The sequence below is a fragment of the Schistocerca gregaria genome, chromosome 4, assembly GCF_023897955.1.
Source record: "Schistocerca gregaria isolate iqSchGreg1 chromosome 4, iqSchGreg1.2, whole genome shotgun sequence".
Taxonomy (NCBI): Eukaryota; Metazoa; Arthropoda; class Insecta; order Orthoptera; family Acrididae; genus Schistocerca; species Schistocerca gregaria.
Window position 1 is genome coordinate 435,858,571 of NC_064923.1, and position 13,010 is coordinate 435,871,580.

Consider the following 13,010-nt stretch of genomic DNA (forward strand, 5'->3'; position numbering starts at 1 on the left):
TTTTTATTTCTTCTCCATGGATTTTAATACCTACTCCGAATTTTTTCTTTTGTTTCCTTTACTGCTTGCTCAACATACAGATTGAATAACATCGGGGAGAGGCTGCAACCCTGTCGCACTCTCTTCCCAACCACTGCTTCCCTTTCGTGTCCCTCGACTCTTATAACTGCCATCTGGTTTCTACACAAATTGTAAACAGCTTTTCGCTCCCTGTATTTTACCCCTGCCACCTTCAGATTTTGAAAGAGAATATTCCAGTCAAGAAGCAAAAATAAATAGATTAATAAATAAGTAAATAAAGAGAAAAACGTATTACCGAATGGAACGCAGACGTATACACCTTAGTTCTACCCCAAGCGTCGACCGACATTCGTCCGTCGCGCCACAGAGAGTAGTTGCTGCCCGCGAGCAGGGCCACCCATATAGAGGGCGGTGGACGTGGGTGTTTGGCGAGAAGGCGGTGCCCCGCCGTCAATACGGCGGCCGAATCAATACCGCGGCGGCGGCGGCGGTGGCGGCGGAGACGGCGGCGGCGGTGGTGGAGGCGGCAGCCAGTGCTGCGGAGGAGGCGCAGCAGCCACCATGCAGCCGCCCCCCAGGAAGGTGAGTACCCGCTGACCCTCCGATGCCTGGGTTCGAATCCCGCCACAGATCCCGCGCGCCTGTGTCGCTCCCCGGAGCAGCCGGCGACGCTGAGGAGGCGTTCTGCGCTGCTACCTTGGCGACCGCCACGCCGACCTCTGCTCTAGCGTCCAACGTAGGCGGGTGACCGCATGTAGAGCGTCTTCGTACTATCGCTGTAGATCTGCAGCTGCGACCACCCTGCCTCCTCTCCGAGTACAGTGTTGGAAACACTGTCGCTCACGTTCGCCAACGTGACTTTCTTACGACGAGAGGCAGCAGCGATCGCTCATTCAACAGTGACGCGTGGGCAGTGTGTAGGAATCTATATCCTTGACCTCTGCGTCTGCCCCTCTTATTGACTACCTCGTGTATCACGACAGCAACTCTTGCACTATCGCCTACTACAACACGTGGAACCAGTGCTTGAGTCTGTAATACCGCTTCTGCAGTTACTATATCCTAATATAATTTCAAGTATTGTGAACATTGCTCAAGCTGACATTATGCAAATTCAATCAGTATACAAAGAGAGGGACGCGCATGGAGAAATGTTTGACACCCTGCAGAAATACGATGTTTCTGTAAGGACCAATATACTATATGTATCTTCCACCGCATTATTTTCTATTATGTACAGTTTTTACCAAGTCGAAAGGTCATCCTTTGATTCAGAGTAGAACTATGACTGCCACAGCTTCGAACAGCTAGAAGGTAGTTTGTAGAAAGTTGGGTTTTAGCATTTATTCAACAGTGGGACTTATATGTTTAACAACTTTAAACAAGTTTTGCTTTGGCGTGATTCTCTCTTTCTCTGCTTCATAATGGCAAATGTATTTCTTTTACTGTATAAGCAATGAATTGCTGTCATTTAGGTCATCCGTACAAGTAATATCGATCAGCACAACTGAACCTTACAAATTTCTCACTAAGCGGCTACATTGTGGTGACCTTTTCAATACATTTCGTTTCCACTGCATTGCCAGCGAGTCTGTGACTAGCAATAGCGGCAAATTATTAGCATCGTTCTCCAAATTCTGTGAAACAGTGAACTACAACACATAGGGCTGTGGTTCTAAATTATGATCTGCAACTTTAGTGCGCTAGTGAATTGATTCTACGAAAGAGTTCGAGAAACAAAATTCAGAACGAATTGTTTCAATGAGCTGTTTAACAAAAAGTGGTTGACGTGGTACTAGGAAACAAACTTCGCCGAATTTTGAACAGTATTTCAGCAAATTTGAGATCGTGCTTGTTAATAATTTTGGAAAGAGCAAATTAGGCAAAAGATTTTTTAAGAAGCTGTAAGCAGGTCATCTTCAATAATAACCTTTTCAGCATTTCATCGCCTTTGCAAGGATTTTCATTTCTCTTTGTAGAGTTTTTTATAGATTTACAATCGGCAATGGTGCTATATTATTGACATGTCGGTTATTGTAGGCGACGCGCTAAGGTTGCCCAAAAAGTATGAATGTGCGTAATGACGGCTGCTAAGGAGTGCAGAGCTATACACATGTGGAACGTTTTCGCTCACGGTCGAGAATAATGTAAATTTCGATGAAATACAAGTAATTTCTTGAAGTTTCCCTGGCAGAATAGGTTTGGAAGTATGTGGTGCAGGAATTTCGTGAAATAAAGTTAACTGTCGTCAGGCTTATCGTGGTCATAGTAAGACCTGTTTCCCGTTTACAGTAGGGATTACACGTATCCATTAAGAGCTGTATGTATTGTCTTCGGGTAGCTTAATGCTCAAGTAGAGTAGACAGCTGAATTTAGCTCATTTGATCTCCGGAAATTGGTGAGTGAAGTCATGAAGAGGAATAATGTAACCGATAAGACATTCTAAATACTATGGAAACGTTATTGTCCACTATTGCTGTTAGCAGGTTCGAATTTCGATCTACTTTCCAAACTTACGGAAGTTTTGTAATCCCGCGTTGGAAGGTTGTTTATGTAGCATCCTGATTTCGTCTATGCTAGTTGCTTTGCTGCAGATGGTTCCATGCATGTCGATAGTCTTGAAACTGACTCGTCAGTGGTAAGTTTAAAACATGACATTATGATAACAATGGGTGCAAGGAGATTTGGAAATACATTACATCTATGTTTAATGGGCGTTAGATTGCTGTAATGTTCGTGGTAGGACAAAGCCAAATTTTTTTTATCCTTTTAGGAATACCGATTAGGGTACAATGCCTGGTCGTGTGATGTTCATGCTGTAACTCATATTTTCCTCGAATTACGAAGTGGTAATGAATACGCTTAATTACAGTTTCTCTTTGATGCTCCCTTAAAACGGTGCTTTAAAAGTCGAGTCGATTACTCGAAGATTAACCGTAAGACTTTTTCAGCAGATCTGTAACGCTTCCATGCGCACTGAACAAGAGGAACAGAAGAGGAGATTAGTGTTTAAGGTCCCGTCGACAACGAGGTCATTAGAGACGGAGCTCAAGCTCGGATTAAGGAAGGATGGCGAAGGAAATAGGCCTTGCCCTTTCAAAGGAACGATCCCAGCATTTTCCTGAAACGATGTAGGGAAATTACGGTAAACCTAAATCAGGAATACCGAACGCGGGTTTGAAGTGTCGTCCTCCCGAATGTGAGTCCAGTGTGCTAACCACTGCGCCACTTCACTCGGTATGTACTGAACACACTGATGGCTACCCCTGTTAGGGTATCATCGGAAATTGTCCATTACTTGTTAGCTAAGCCAAAAATGGATCACGATTAATCACACAGTATTGCTGGATAAGTCGTTCAAAGAAACAAGGGAAGATCTCAGTTTACCTCTGAATCACTGTGAGAAGTTTCGTAGCGGAAGAACTGTGCAGCGCTGGTGGTTAAATGGAGACCAGTCTACCTCAGTGCAGAGGACTCTGCCTGAGTGGTCGTCGTCGTCGTCGTCATCATCATCATCATCAGCCTCATCAGCCATTTGAAAACTGCTGCTTGACAAAGACTTTCTCATGCATTACGAATCCACGTCGCTTCAGCTTGTTTCGTGGTGCCGTGTATACACCTTTCACTTGGTCATAGTCACCACTTTTCCAAACTATTTTCTAATCTTGGAATGGATATGGAGCCCTTAAATTGAACGGACCTTCAACCATTGGCATTCACTGAAATTTATTCAGGAGGGGGAGAGGACGTGGGGGAAGGGGGGAGGGGAGGGAGAGGAAGTTGAAAGACTCCAAACTTGCCATTTTTGATACAAATGATACAGAAACTACTAGAACCATGTTATTGTCCTACTGTGATCAGTCACGTAATGCTACAGTTAGCTAAAAGAGAGATTTAGGGAAATGAGTTCTAGAAGTTCATGAGACTCCTGTACTGAATAAGAACTCTGTACTCCATATTCCAGGGATTGGGGGGGGGGGGCAGGGGGAGGAGGAGCAAGTGTTCACACCCCACTCCCGTCCCCGACGATTCCTCCCTTGCGTTGTGGACGCCTTTGTCATCAACTAGAAATCCGTCAGTGATCATTTGCGACAAAAGTAAGCTCGAATAGCGAAGTCTTTGTTTCTAAGATGCCACCCCAGCCGTTATGCTAAGCCCTACAAAATATTTAGTTTCAATTTCGTGCTAAAATCTGACATCTGTCTCATGTTTCCCATCTTAATATGTCCCGGAACTCCTTTCCAATAGAATATAACGGCGACAAACTTCCTTTCTTCCTTTTTTTCTTTCTTTTCCGGACCGGAGCAAAGCACAGAATTTTTGTTGTTGTTGTTGTTGTTGTTGTTGTTGTCTTCACTCCTGAGACTGGTTTGATGCAGCTCTCCATGCTACTCTATCCTGTGCAAGCTTCTTCATCTCCCAGTACTTCCTGCAACCTACATCCTTCTGAATCTGCTTAGTGTATTCATCTCTTGGTCTCCCTCTAAGAACTCTTCATTAGTTACGTGACTACCCATATAATTTTCAGCATTCTTCTGTAGCACCACATTTCGAAAGCTTCTATTCTCTTCTTGTCCAAACTATTTATCGTCCATGTTTTACTTCCCTACATGGCTACACTCCATACAAATACTTTCAGAAACGACTTCCTGACACTTAAATCTATACTCGATGTACAGAATATTTAATGGGGGGCAAAACATTTGTGTACTATGGTAATCCTTTTTGTCTTAATGTTGGAAACGTTAATAGCGGAGGAGTCAATATCAGCATGCTCAGGCATCTAGGTGTCGCCAAGAGTCCCTGATGTTTGACACTTACAAGAAATGGAAAAATTAGAAATTATAGTTAATGCTTTTAGTTGGACATATATTTTGAAACTTCAGAAGATTTTCATTTCTTCATCTCTAGTTCACAACTTTTTTCGTACGACATACTGAAATACTGAGGTACAGTCCCACTTCTCTGCTACAGATCTTTACTACATACGATCTGTCAGAATGGTTTCTGTCTTGTTTGGGCAAGTAAGATGAGTATATACGTAGCGTAACATCATTACAGGTGGTTATGTAAATGGAAGAGAGTAGAGAGCTGAGTCTTGAAACCAGCACAAAGCCTACTCATGGCTACTACGGCAGTGGGACAGCTGAGTTTAAGTGCAACGGTCAGATTGCTGTCAATAGACAGATATGTCACCAATACACATTACATTGCGGACAAGTTCGGAATTGTACCAAGGATGTTGGCACATGGACTAACGATCTCCTCCCACTGCTATCTTAGACATCTTTGATTGTTTGTTTTCTTTCTCCACTAACCTGCGAACAAGCTATCTCGGACGCTTTACCTACATATCAACATTTCAGTGACGTTGGCTACTGGGAGGAGTACACTTGAGATAGTAGTATAAAGATTTACAACAGTCAACTGCTGTACAAATCGGTGGTATAAATAAGACTTTTTTTTATTAATTCAGCCGTCATAAGTCTACAGCCATATAGTTTTAGTGAATGCCAATAAATATCCAACAAAAGCATAATAACGATTGAAATATACTTTTATTCGACGTATTTTGTTTTGTAATAGTTTTATAAATTTGGTTGTGTCTTATTTTTTTAGTAAAATCTAAAAATAATGTGAACTAAATATCGTTTCCTGATTTTACTCACCATAATATTCGATTAAACCCTAGAAGGTATGGTCAGTTGGTTGGTTTGCGGAGCACAATGCTTTCCTGGTTCTGCTGGATGTGATTATAACAGTGCCTTTCGTGGACCGGAAAACTGACTTGTTATGGAAGTACCTGCAATTTAACATCTAATACATATTAGTATACTCCTAACTTTCAGTCGAAAAATGATTTTATCCTGCCAGGCACGTAAATGTGGTTTGCAGAGTATCCATGTAGATGCAGATTAGTGCTTGTCAACATCTGGAATCTTGATCATCTACTGGTATTTCGGTTTCTATATAGTGCACATGCGTCGTTTCACATCTTTACTGATATTGAAAACACAGTTTTATACGAGTATATAATGTATCCAACTTAGATGATGAAAAATGAGATCGTCAAACAAAGAATGACTATGAGTGTGGAAAGAAATGATAAAATGATAGCAACATCTTTTATTCTTCTCCTACAGTTCAACCACTAGGCTTCTGCGTTAAGATACAATCTTCTTTCAGATTTCTATACCTCCTTCATATTTCTGTTGTCTCACTGCTCATCCTGTTAACGTGCTCATTTTTTCTGTTTTCGTGTATTTTATTTTCGTACATAGATATATAAATTTGGTATAGATATACAAATTTGGTCCTGATGCTGTAACTCTTAATCCTGTCTAACCTACTAGAGGCTCTGCTCAGAGAACTCTCATTTCTGCTATATGAATTCTGTTCTCTTGTGATTTTACCTCTGACCCATAATTTACCTCAATACGGGACGAAAGAACGACCCTGGTCTTACAAAGTTTCAGTAGTGTCGCCGACTTTTTTATTTTCACACACCTGTTGAGCTTCGCATACATGTTTGTGATTTTTCCTGCTTCCTTTTCTGTATCTTTAACGTAGCGTGTTAGTATTTTGTGTCTCAACCTACATAATTAAATTGTCTAACCACATTTTATGATCTTTACTTGTTATGGGCAACAATTAAATTCTATTTTGAAGGTTATTTTCTGCCCACATTTTGGCATCGTCTGCTTAATCCAGCTGTTGAAATGCCAGTATGAAATAAGGTTTTCCACACTAGCACAGTGTCGTCAAAATACTGTTAAAAGATTATGGATGTCAGACAACGCCCTTGTCCGACACCTTTAGACTGTAGAGTTTAGTCTGTTTTAATTCGCCATTTAAATCAAGAATCGTAATTATATCTAGATACATGTTGCTCAGGGTCCCTATCAAATGTAACACACAACCTCTTTCTTTCTTTTAAGTCTCCACAGGTTGCTTCTATAAATATTCACAAAACAACGAATACCACAATCCGTTGTAGACAATAAAATGTTTCCCAAACGACAGTAACTCATACAGGGACCTTAAATCAAAATGCGCCACAGATGCCAAAGATAAAAGCAGTCATAGGTACCCTCTGAATTTCAATTTGTAACCATTGTCGAGGAAAGCTAGGACCTTATTGTAACGCCATACCTACATACACCAAATTTAGTTTGAGAAAAGTCTCTTTAATTGGCGAGAAAAATGCTACGACGAATTGCAGTCGAACAGCGATTTTTAGATTACGCCAACTGGATTGTGGCGCCCACGATGCTGAAGTGATTCAGAAATGCTTCTGGGAGTAATAGCTATTTATAGGAAGCTGCAGTCCCGGTTCATCCGACACAGCACGAGACGGCTTTCATTGTCTTGAGCGGTAGTCCGCTGTGCTTAACCGTAATCTCAGTCGCTGCCTTACCGGCGGATAATGTTTGGCTCCGTAGATAAGGCACCACCTTTATCTCGCGGTTTCAAGCGCTGGTGCAGTGGAGCTGTTCGTGACCTTTGCAGACTGGACGCTTACCGGCATTACAGAGCACTCCTGTGTACGGCGTCACACACGCTAATTGCGTGTTGCTAGCCTTACCCCTGAGAGCGTTTCGCAGGGAAGAGCGTTGTTGTGTCGAGGCCGTGCTACCGGGACAGAGGCTTTCAGTGTGTGTGTGTGTGTGTGTGTGTGTGTGTGTGTGTGTGTGTCAGCGTTCAGCGAGTCTTGAGTTTTGACATGTAGCATGTACGTCTGTGCTTGGAAACAATCACCCGTACTGTCTACTTTACCGCTCACACAGGCATCTCTACTTCATTGTTACAGCACGGTCCGGAGCAATTTGCATTCGCCGTGAAGTCCGAGATTCAGTGCTGGCAAACTGTCTGTGGGAATGTTTCCGTAGTTAAGCCACGACCTGATTATTTCAGAGTAAATCAGTTTTGGACAATAACGCGTTTCACACTTTCGGGACCTTATCAGGTTGTGTGATAGTAGCTGCATATCTAACACTTCCGTCACAAAGCCGTATTATGACGGATGGGTTACATATAGAGTTCCTTTTGTGACCATTTCATATGACTTTATGACGGACAAGGCACATATTCTGCTACTTTTATGCAATCTGATGATGTTCCAAAAGGGTCAAACGCGTTACTGACAACTCTGCAAAGCAAGACTGTCTTTTTTCTAAAATAATTCTAAATCGTTTGCTGTAACGCGCTGCCACAATGGAATGGAAAATTTTTACACGACCTGATTCACTAATGGAACCACTTAAGCGGAGTTATTAAGCACGGTTTTCCGAAAATCCTTAACTTCAGAACATGCTGTAAATATTCCAGAATTCGAACTAAGAACAGCTGCTAACATACGTGATTTGGAAGATAACATCTTCCTGTTTGTGTCGGCTAGTAGACGCAACTATGACTAATAGTCTGTTTTTTTTTGCCACGTAAGCACGGAAGCGGTAGATTATAATGTAAACTGAAGTTGGAAGCTTAAGATAAGTGCTTGAAAATGACCAAAGATCGACATTAATCAATCGCATAGATAATAAAAAAATAATACAGCCTACCTAGACCATGTTTTCATCACAAAATGCGTTGAGGCTACGGACCCCCACAGAAATATTTAAAAAATTAAAACTGACGGGAGACATCGAAATGTAAGAAGGGTAACCCTTTTTTAGTATCTCGAAGTAGCGGAGAGAGTCTCTCAGATGTGATAAGCGAGTTCGGGTGCCAATCATTAAAACAAGTTCAAAATGGTTCAAATGGCTCTGAGCACTATGGGACTTAACTGCTGTGGTCATTAGTCCCCTAGAACTTAGAACTACTTAAACCTAACTAACCTGAGGACATCACTCACATCCATGCCGGAGGCAGGATTCGAACCTGCGACCGTAGCAGTCGCACGGTTCCGGACTGCGCGCCTAGAACCGCGAGACCACCGCGGCCGGCTTAAAACAAGTACTTTTTTTCCTTGCGGCGAGATATTTTCACGAAATTGAAATCAAAACTTTCTCCTCCGAAAGTAAAAATATTTTGCTTACCCTCACTTACACAGAGAGAAATTACCATCGTAATAAAATAAGGGAAATCAGAGGTCTCACGGAAAGAATTAGGTGTTCATTTTGCCCAAGTATTATTCGAGCGTAGTGCAGTCTAGAAATAATCTGGTAGAGGTTTCATAAACGCTCTGCCAAATATTTATGTATGAGTCTTGTAGTTGATGATGTAGATCTGTTCATAAATCATAGCATGGGGACTTTCTTTGACTCCTTGCTGATTGTACTCTGCATCTACATTGGGTCTTACAGTAAAGAATCGAAAAAGGGAACGATAAAGGACAATTTATGCGAAGGCGTGGTGTCTGTTCTTACGGACATGTCGGAAAGAACAGACACTACGTGGAATTGTTGTTGATAATTCTTCCGGGTCATATGGCCGTGGTCCATGGAATTCTTCTATTCCTAACGTTTCGTCCAATGCTATTTCAATAGCTTCCCTATACAGTCGTGGAGGCTATTGAAATTTATAAACATGAAGATAGTTTTAATAGAAAAGAAGAGGCCTTGAATTAAGCGAGATATGGACAGTGGCATTACAGAACCGATAAGTGATTTTTATCTATGACGGACTATTATCGATAGTTACATTTTATCTTTGACTAATTTTCTCTCTGCTACTATGTGCAAGCTAGACCACGCACACTTTCCTCGGTATTTAAGCCGCTCTCCGACGCCCGACTCGTTAGTCGGCAGGACTCAGACCTCTGAGGATGTCCAACGTAGTATTGGACGAAACGTGAGGAATAGAAGAATTCTATGGATCACGGCCATATAACCCAAAGGATTATCAATAACAGTACCATCCTGTCGTGAAAGCCTTCATTGTATGACTACGTGGAATCTGCAGGTGTGACACATATTATATGAACTGAAAGTCGAGGGAGGAGAAAGGAAAGGGGAGAAACTGTTGATGTCAGTTGCATCGGGACTTCATGCGGGATCTCCTGCTTAGTAAGCAGTTGCGTTAAGCACTGCCCCACCCGGACACAGTGTTATCGCGATTGTGCGGACTATCACCGCACGCCCTTCGGCCGACCCACATTCCTACCTATTGCCACCTATCCGCAATCCCCGTCCACGTCCACCATGCTCGTTACTCTGAGGTCACTGCAGAAGGTCGAACGTAATTTTGCATCCACACTGAAGGTGGTGGTTCATTGCCCACCTTACGCGGACATATCAGAAAGAACAGACACCTCGCGAAGTCCGCAGCTGTGATAGATGTTACGTAAATCGAAGCTGGAGGGGGGAAAGGAAAGGGAAGGAGCTATTGATGCCAGCTACATCGGGGCCTCGTGTGGGATCGGCAGCGACGGGTGCAAACAGGAGACCCCTGGTTCGAATCCTTGTCCGGCGCCGGGTGGGGTGGCTGAGCGGTTCTAGGCGCTTCCGCTGCTGCTACGCTCGCAGGTTCGAATCCTGCCTCGGGCATGGATGTGTGTGATGTCCTTAGGTTGGTTAGATTTAAGTAGTGCTAAGTTCTAGGGGCCTGACGACGTCAGAAGTTAAGTCCCTTAGTGCTCAGAGCCATTTGAACCATTTTTGAGCCTTGTCCGGCGCACATATTCACTAGTTGTCGCTCATCCTGCATAAAGTAAGTTACAGTACGCTTGTTCGCCCAATGCTTGAATACTGCTCAGCAGTGTGGGATCCGCACCAGGTAGGGTTGATAGAAGAGATAGAGAAGATCCAACGGAGAGCAGCGCGCTTCGTTACAGGATCATTTAGTAATTGCGAAAGCGTTACGGAGATGATAGATAAACTCCAGTGGAAGACTCTGCAGGAGAGACGCTTAGTAGCTCGGTACGGGCTTTTGTTAAAGTTTCGAGAACATACCTTCACCGAAGAGTCAAGCAGTATATTACTCCCTCCTACGTATATCTCGCGAAGAGACCATGAGGATAAAATCAGAGAGATTAGAGCCCACACAGAAGCATACCGACAATCCTTCTTTCCACGTACAATACGAGACTGGAATAGAAGGGAGAACCGATAGAGGTACTCAGGGTACCCTCCGCCACACACCGTCACGTGGCTTGCGGAGTATGGATGTAGATGTAGATGTAGAAATTCCCGATACAACTCACATCAATAGTTCTTCTCCTTTCCTTTCATTTCACCATTCTCCAATTCAATTCACGTAATTTCTGGATCAGCGGCAGTCGGCAGAAGTCGGCCGACTTCAGAGCAAAAGTGCTTTCTGTCCGGCCACTGACATAGGTTTGTTAAGACCAGAAATGATAATGTGCACCCTTTCGACGTAAGAGTCACCTGTATGGATCGACCATCACTTTGGAAGGCAGACCACACTACACTGATTCTCCTGGTAGATTAACTATCTTCTATAGTGATGAGTCGGTTTTCGTTACCCCGGTACACACAGTTATGAGAGTTTGCTGTCCATCAAGTTACCTTCCATTAGGAATGTGGGAGCACTCGACGAATGTGATATGACGTTCAAATGATGGAGCGCAGCAATCAGTCGTCCTTTTCTTTCAGGTTTCATTAGGCAAATCTAGATTTCGGTTAGTCCTTAGCCCTTGTCAATGTCCTTTTTCATGGTATCAATGCATGCCCTAGTGTGTCGGTACCCTGTTGTTCGTGTTTCTGTCACTGTAATAGAAATCCGAACAACAGGGAACTGACATACTAGACCATGCATTGATACCATGAAATAGGACATAGATAATGGCTAGACACTAGCCGAAATCTAGATTGGTCTAATAAAGTCTGAAAGAAAAGGACGACTGATTGCTGTGAGTTTCCTGTTCAGGTTCGCTTCGTGCAAGCAAAGTAATAAACCTGGAAAACATGTTGATGAAGCGCTTACAAAATTGAATGTGTTTATCGGGATCGTCCTAGTTTTGAGCATAGAGAAGTCTCGAAATGTGACTCTTCCATTTCTGATACAGCAATATTCTCTGGGCACAGAGTCTGCTGATCACAGTCTGACAAGAGCATTCCCCCCCCCCCCCCCTCAGATTTTCTTCGAGATTGTATGGAATCCTGGAATACTAAATCAACACTTTTGTTGTTCGCTGGCCTTATCTGCTTCTGCAGAGTCTCTTACTAACATACTTGAAGCGACGTCGTCCTCGTGCTTGCCTCAGAATGTCGCAATCGTGAACCTTGTTGGTGACACCATTCGAAATTCAACTCTCCAACGCCGACGATCTCCATTCACATTCTTTGATTTCCAATAACACTTTGCTACTCACTTCCGTTGCGTAAACGATAACTATGTCCGCCATGTTTGTTTACAATCTTGCATCACTTTTCTTTTTACATAACTATGTTTCGAAGAGTGTACATCGTGAGTCAGCTACCCCTAGCGGTGTTGCTTTATGCAACCTGCAATGTTACATCTGGTCTTCAAAAACCACGCTCGTGATCTTAATATTCTCTCGCTCTCGCAAACTATTAGTCTACAGAAAAAATGAATAGGACCTTTTTGTTGGAATTCTAATGTAGTAAAATTTAGCTCTGGGATATGTTTTCGGTAGAGGTTGTGGTTTTCAAGTAATTCAAGAGAAACGTGCAAAATTGATCTTCAAACGCACTTCCACCCTCACAGGCATCCCTCGCCAGTCAGAACTTTTGTATCTTTTTCGTGGTACTCCCTTCTACCGCAGTACCTTTCTTGCTCTCTATTGATTGTGGTACTACGCTACAAGCATAGTTGGTTATTTCGCTGACATTATAAATTTAAACGTGCGTTGATAATTCGCACTAAACTTAACCCTTACAAGCACAATAGTTTCGTAATCAGAAGACCGGTCGAATATAACGATGTCTGTTTTATAGTGATAAAGTTCTCAAAACTGTTAGATAACATTCACACAAACTTACAATTTGTAAGTGTCCGACTAAGCAGGTGGCGAAATAAGGCCAGGCAATGAAGACCAAAACATGTGGAACATGGGAAATAATTCG

At 42.8% G+C, this 13,010-nt stretch overlaps 1 protein-coding gene across 1 annotated transcript in view; it reads left to right on the forward strand.

The window, feature by feature from the left end:
- The first annotated feature begins 521 nt into the window (after positions 1-521).
- LOC126365773 (protein nervous wreck) overlaps positions 522-13,010 on the forward strand; it is a 692,956-nt gene continuing 680,467 nt past the window's right edge. Inside the window, exon 1 of the mRNA XM_050008297.1 lies at positions 522-603. Within this exon, the coding sequence (XP_049864254.1) occupies positions 583-603 (21 nt within the window). The 5' untranslated portion in view covers positions 522-582. The remainder of the gene's footprint in view (positions 604-13,010) is intronic.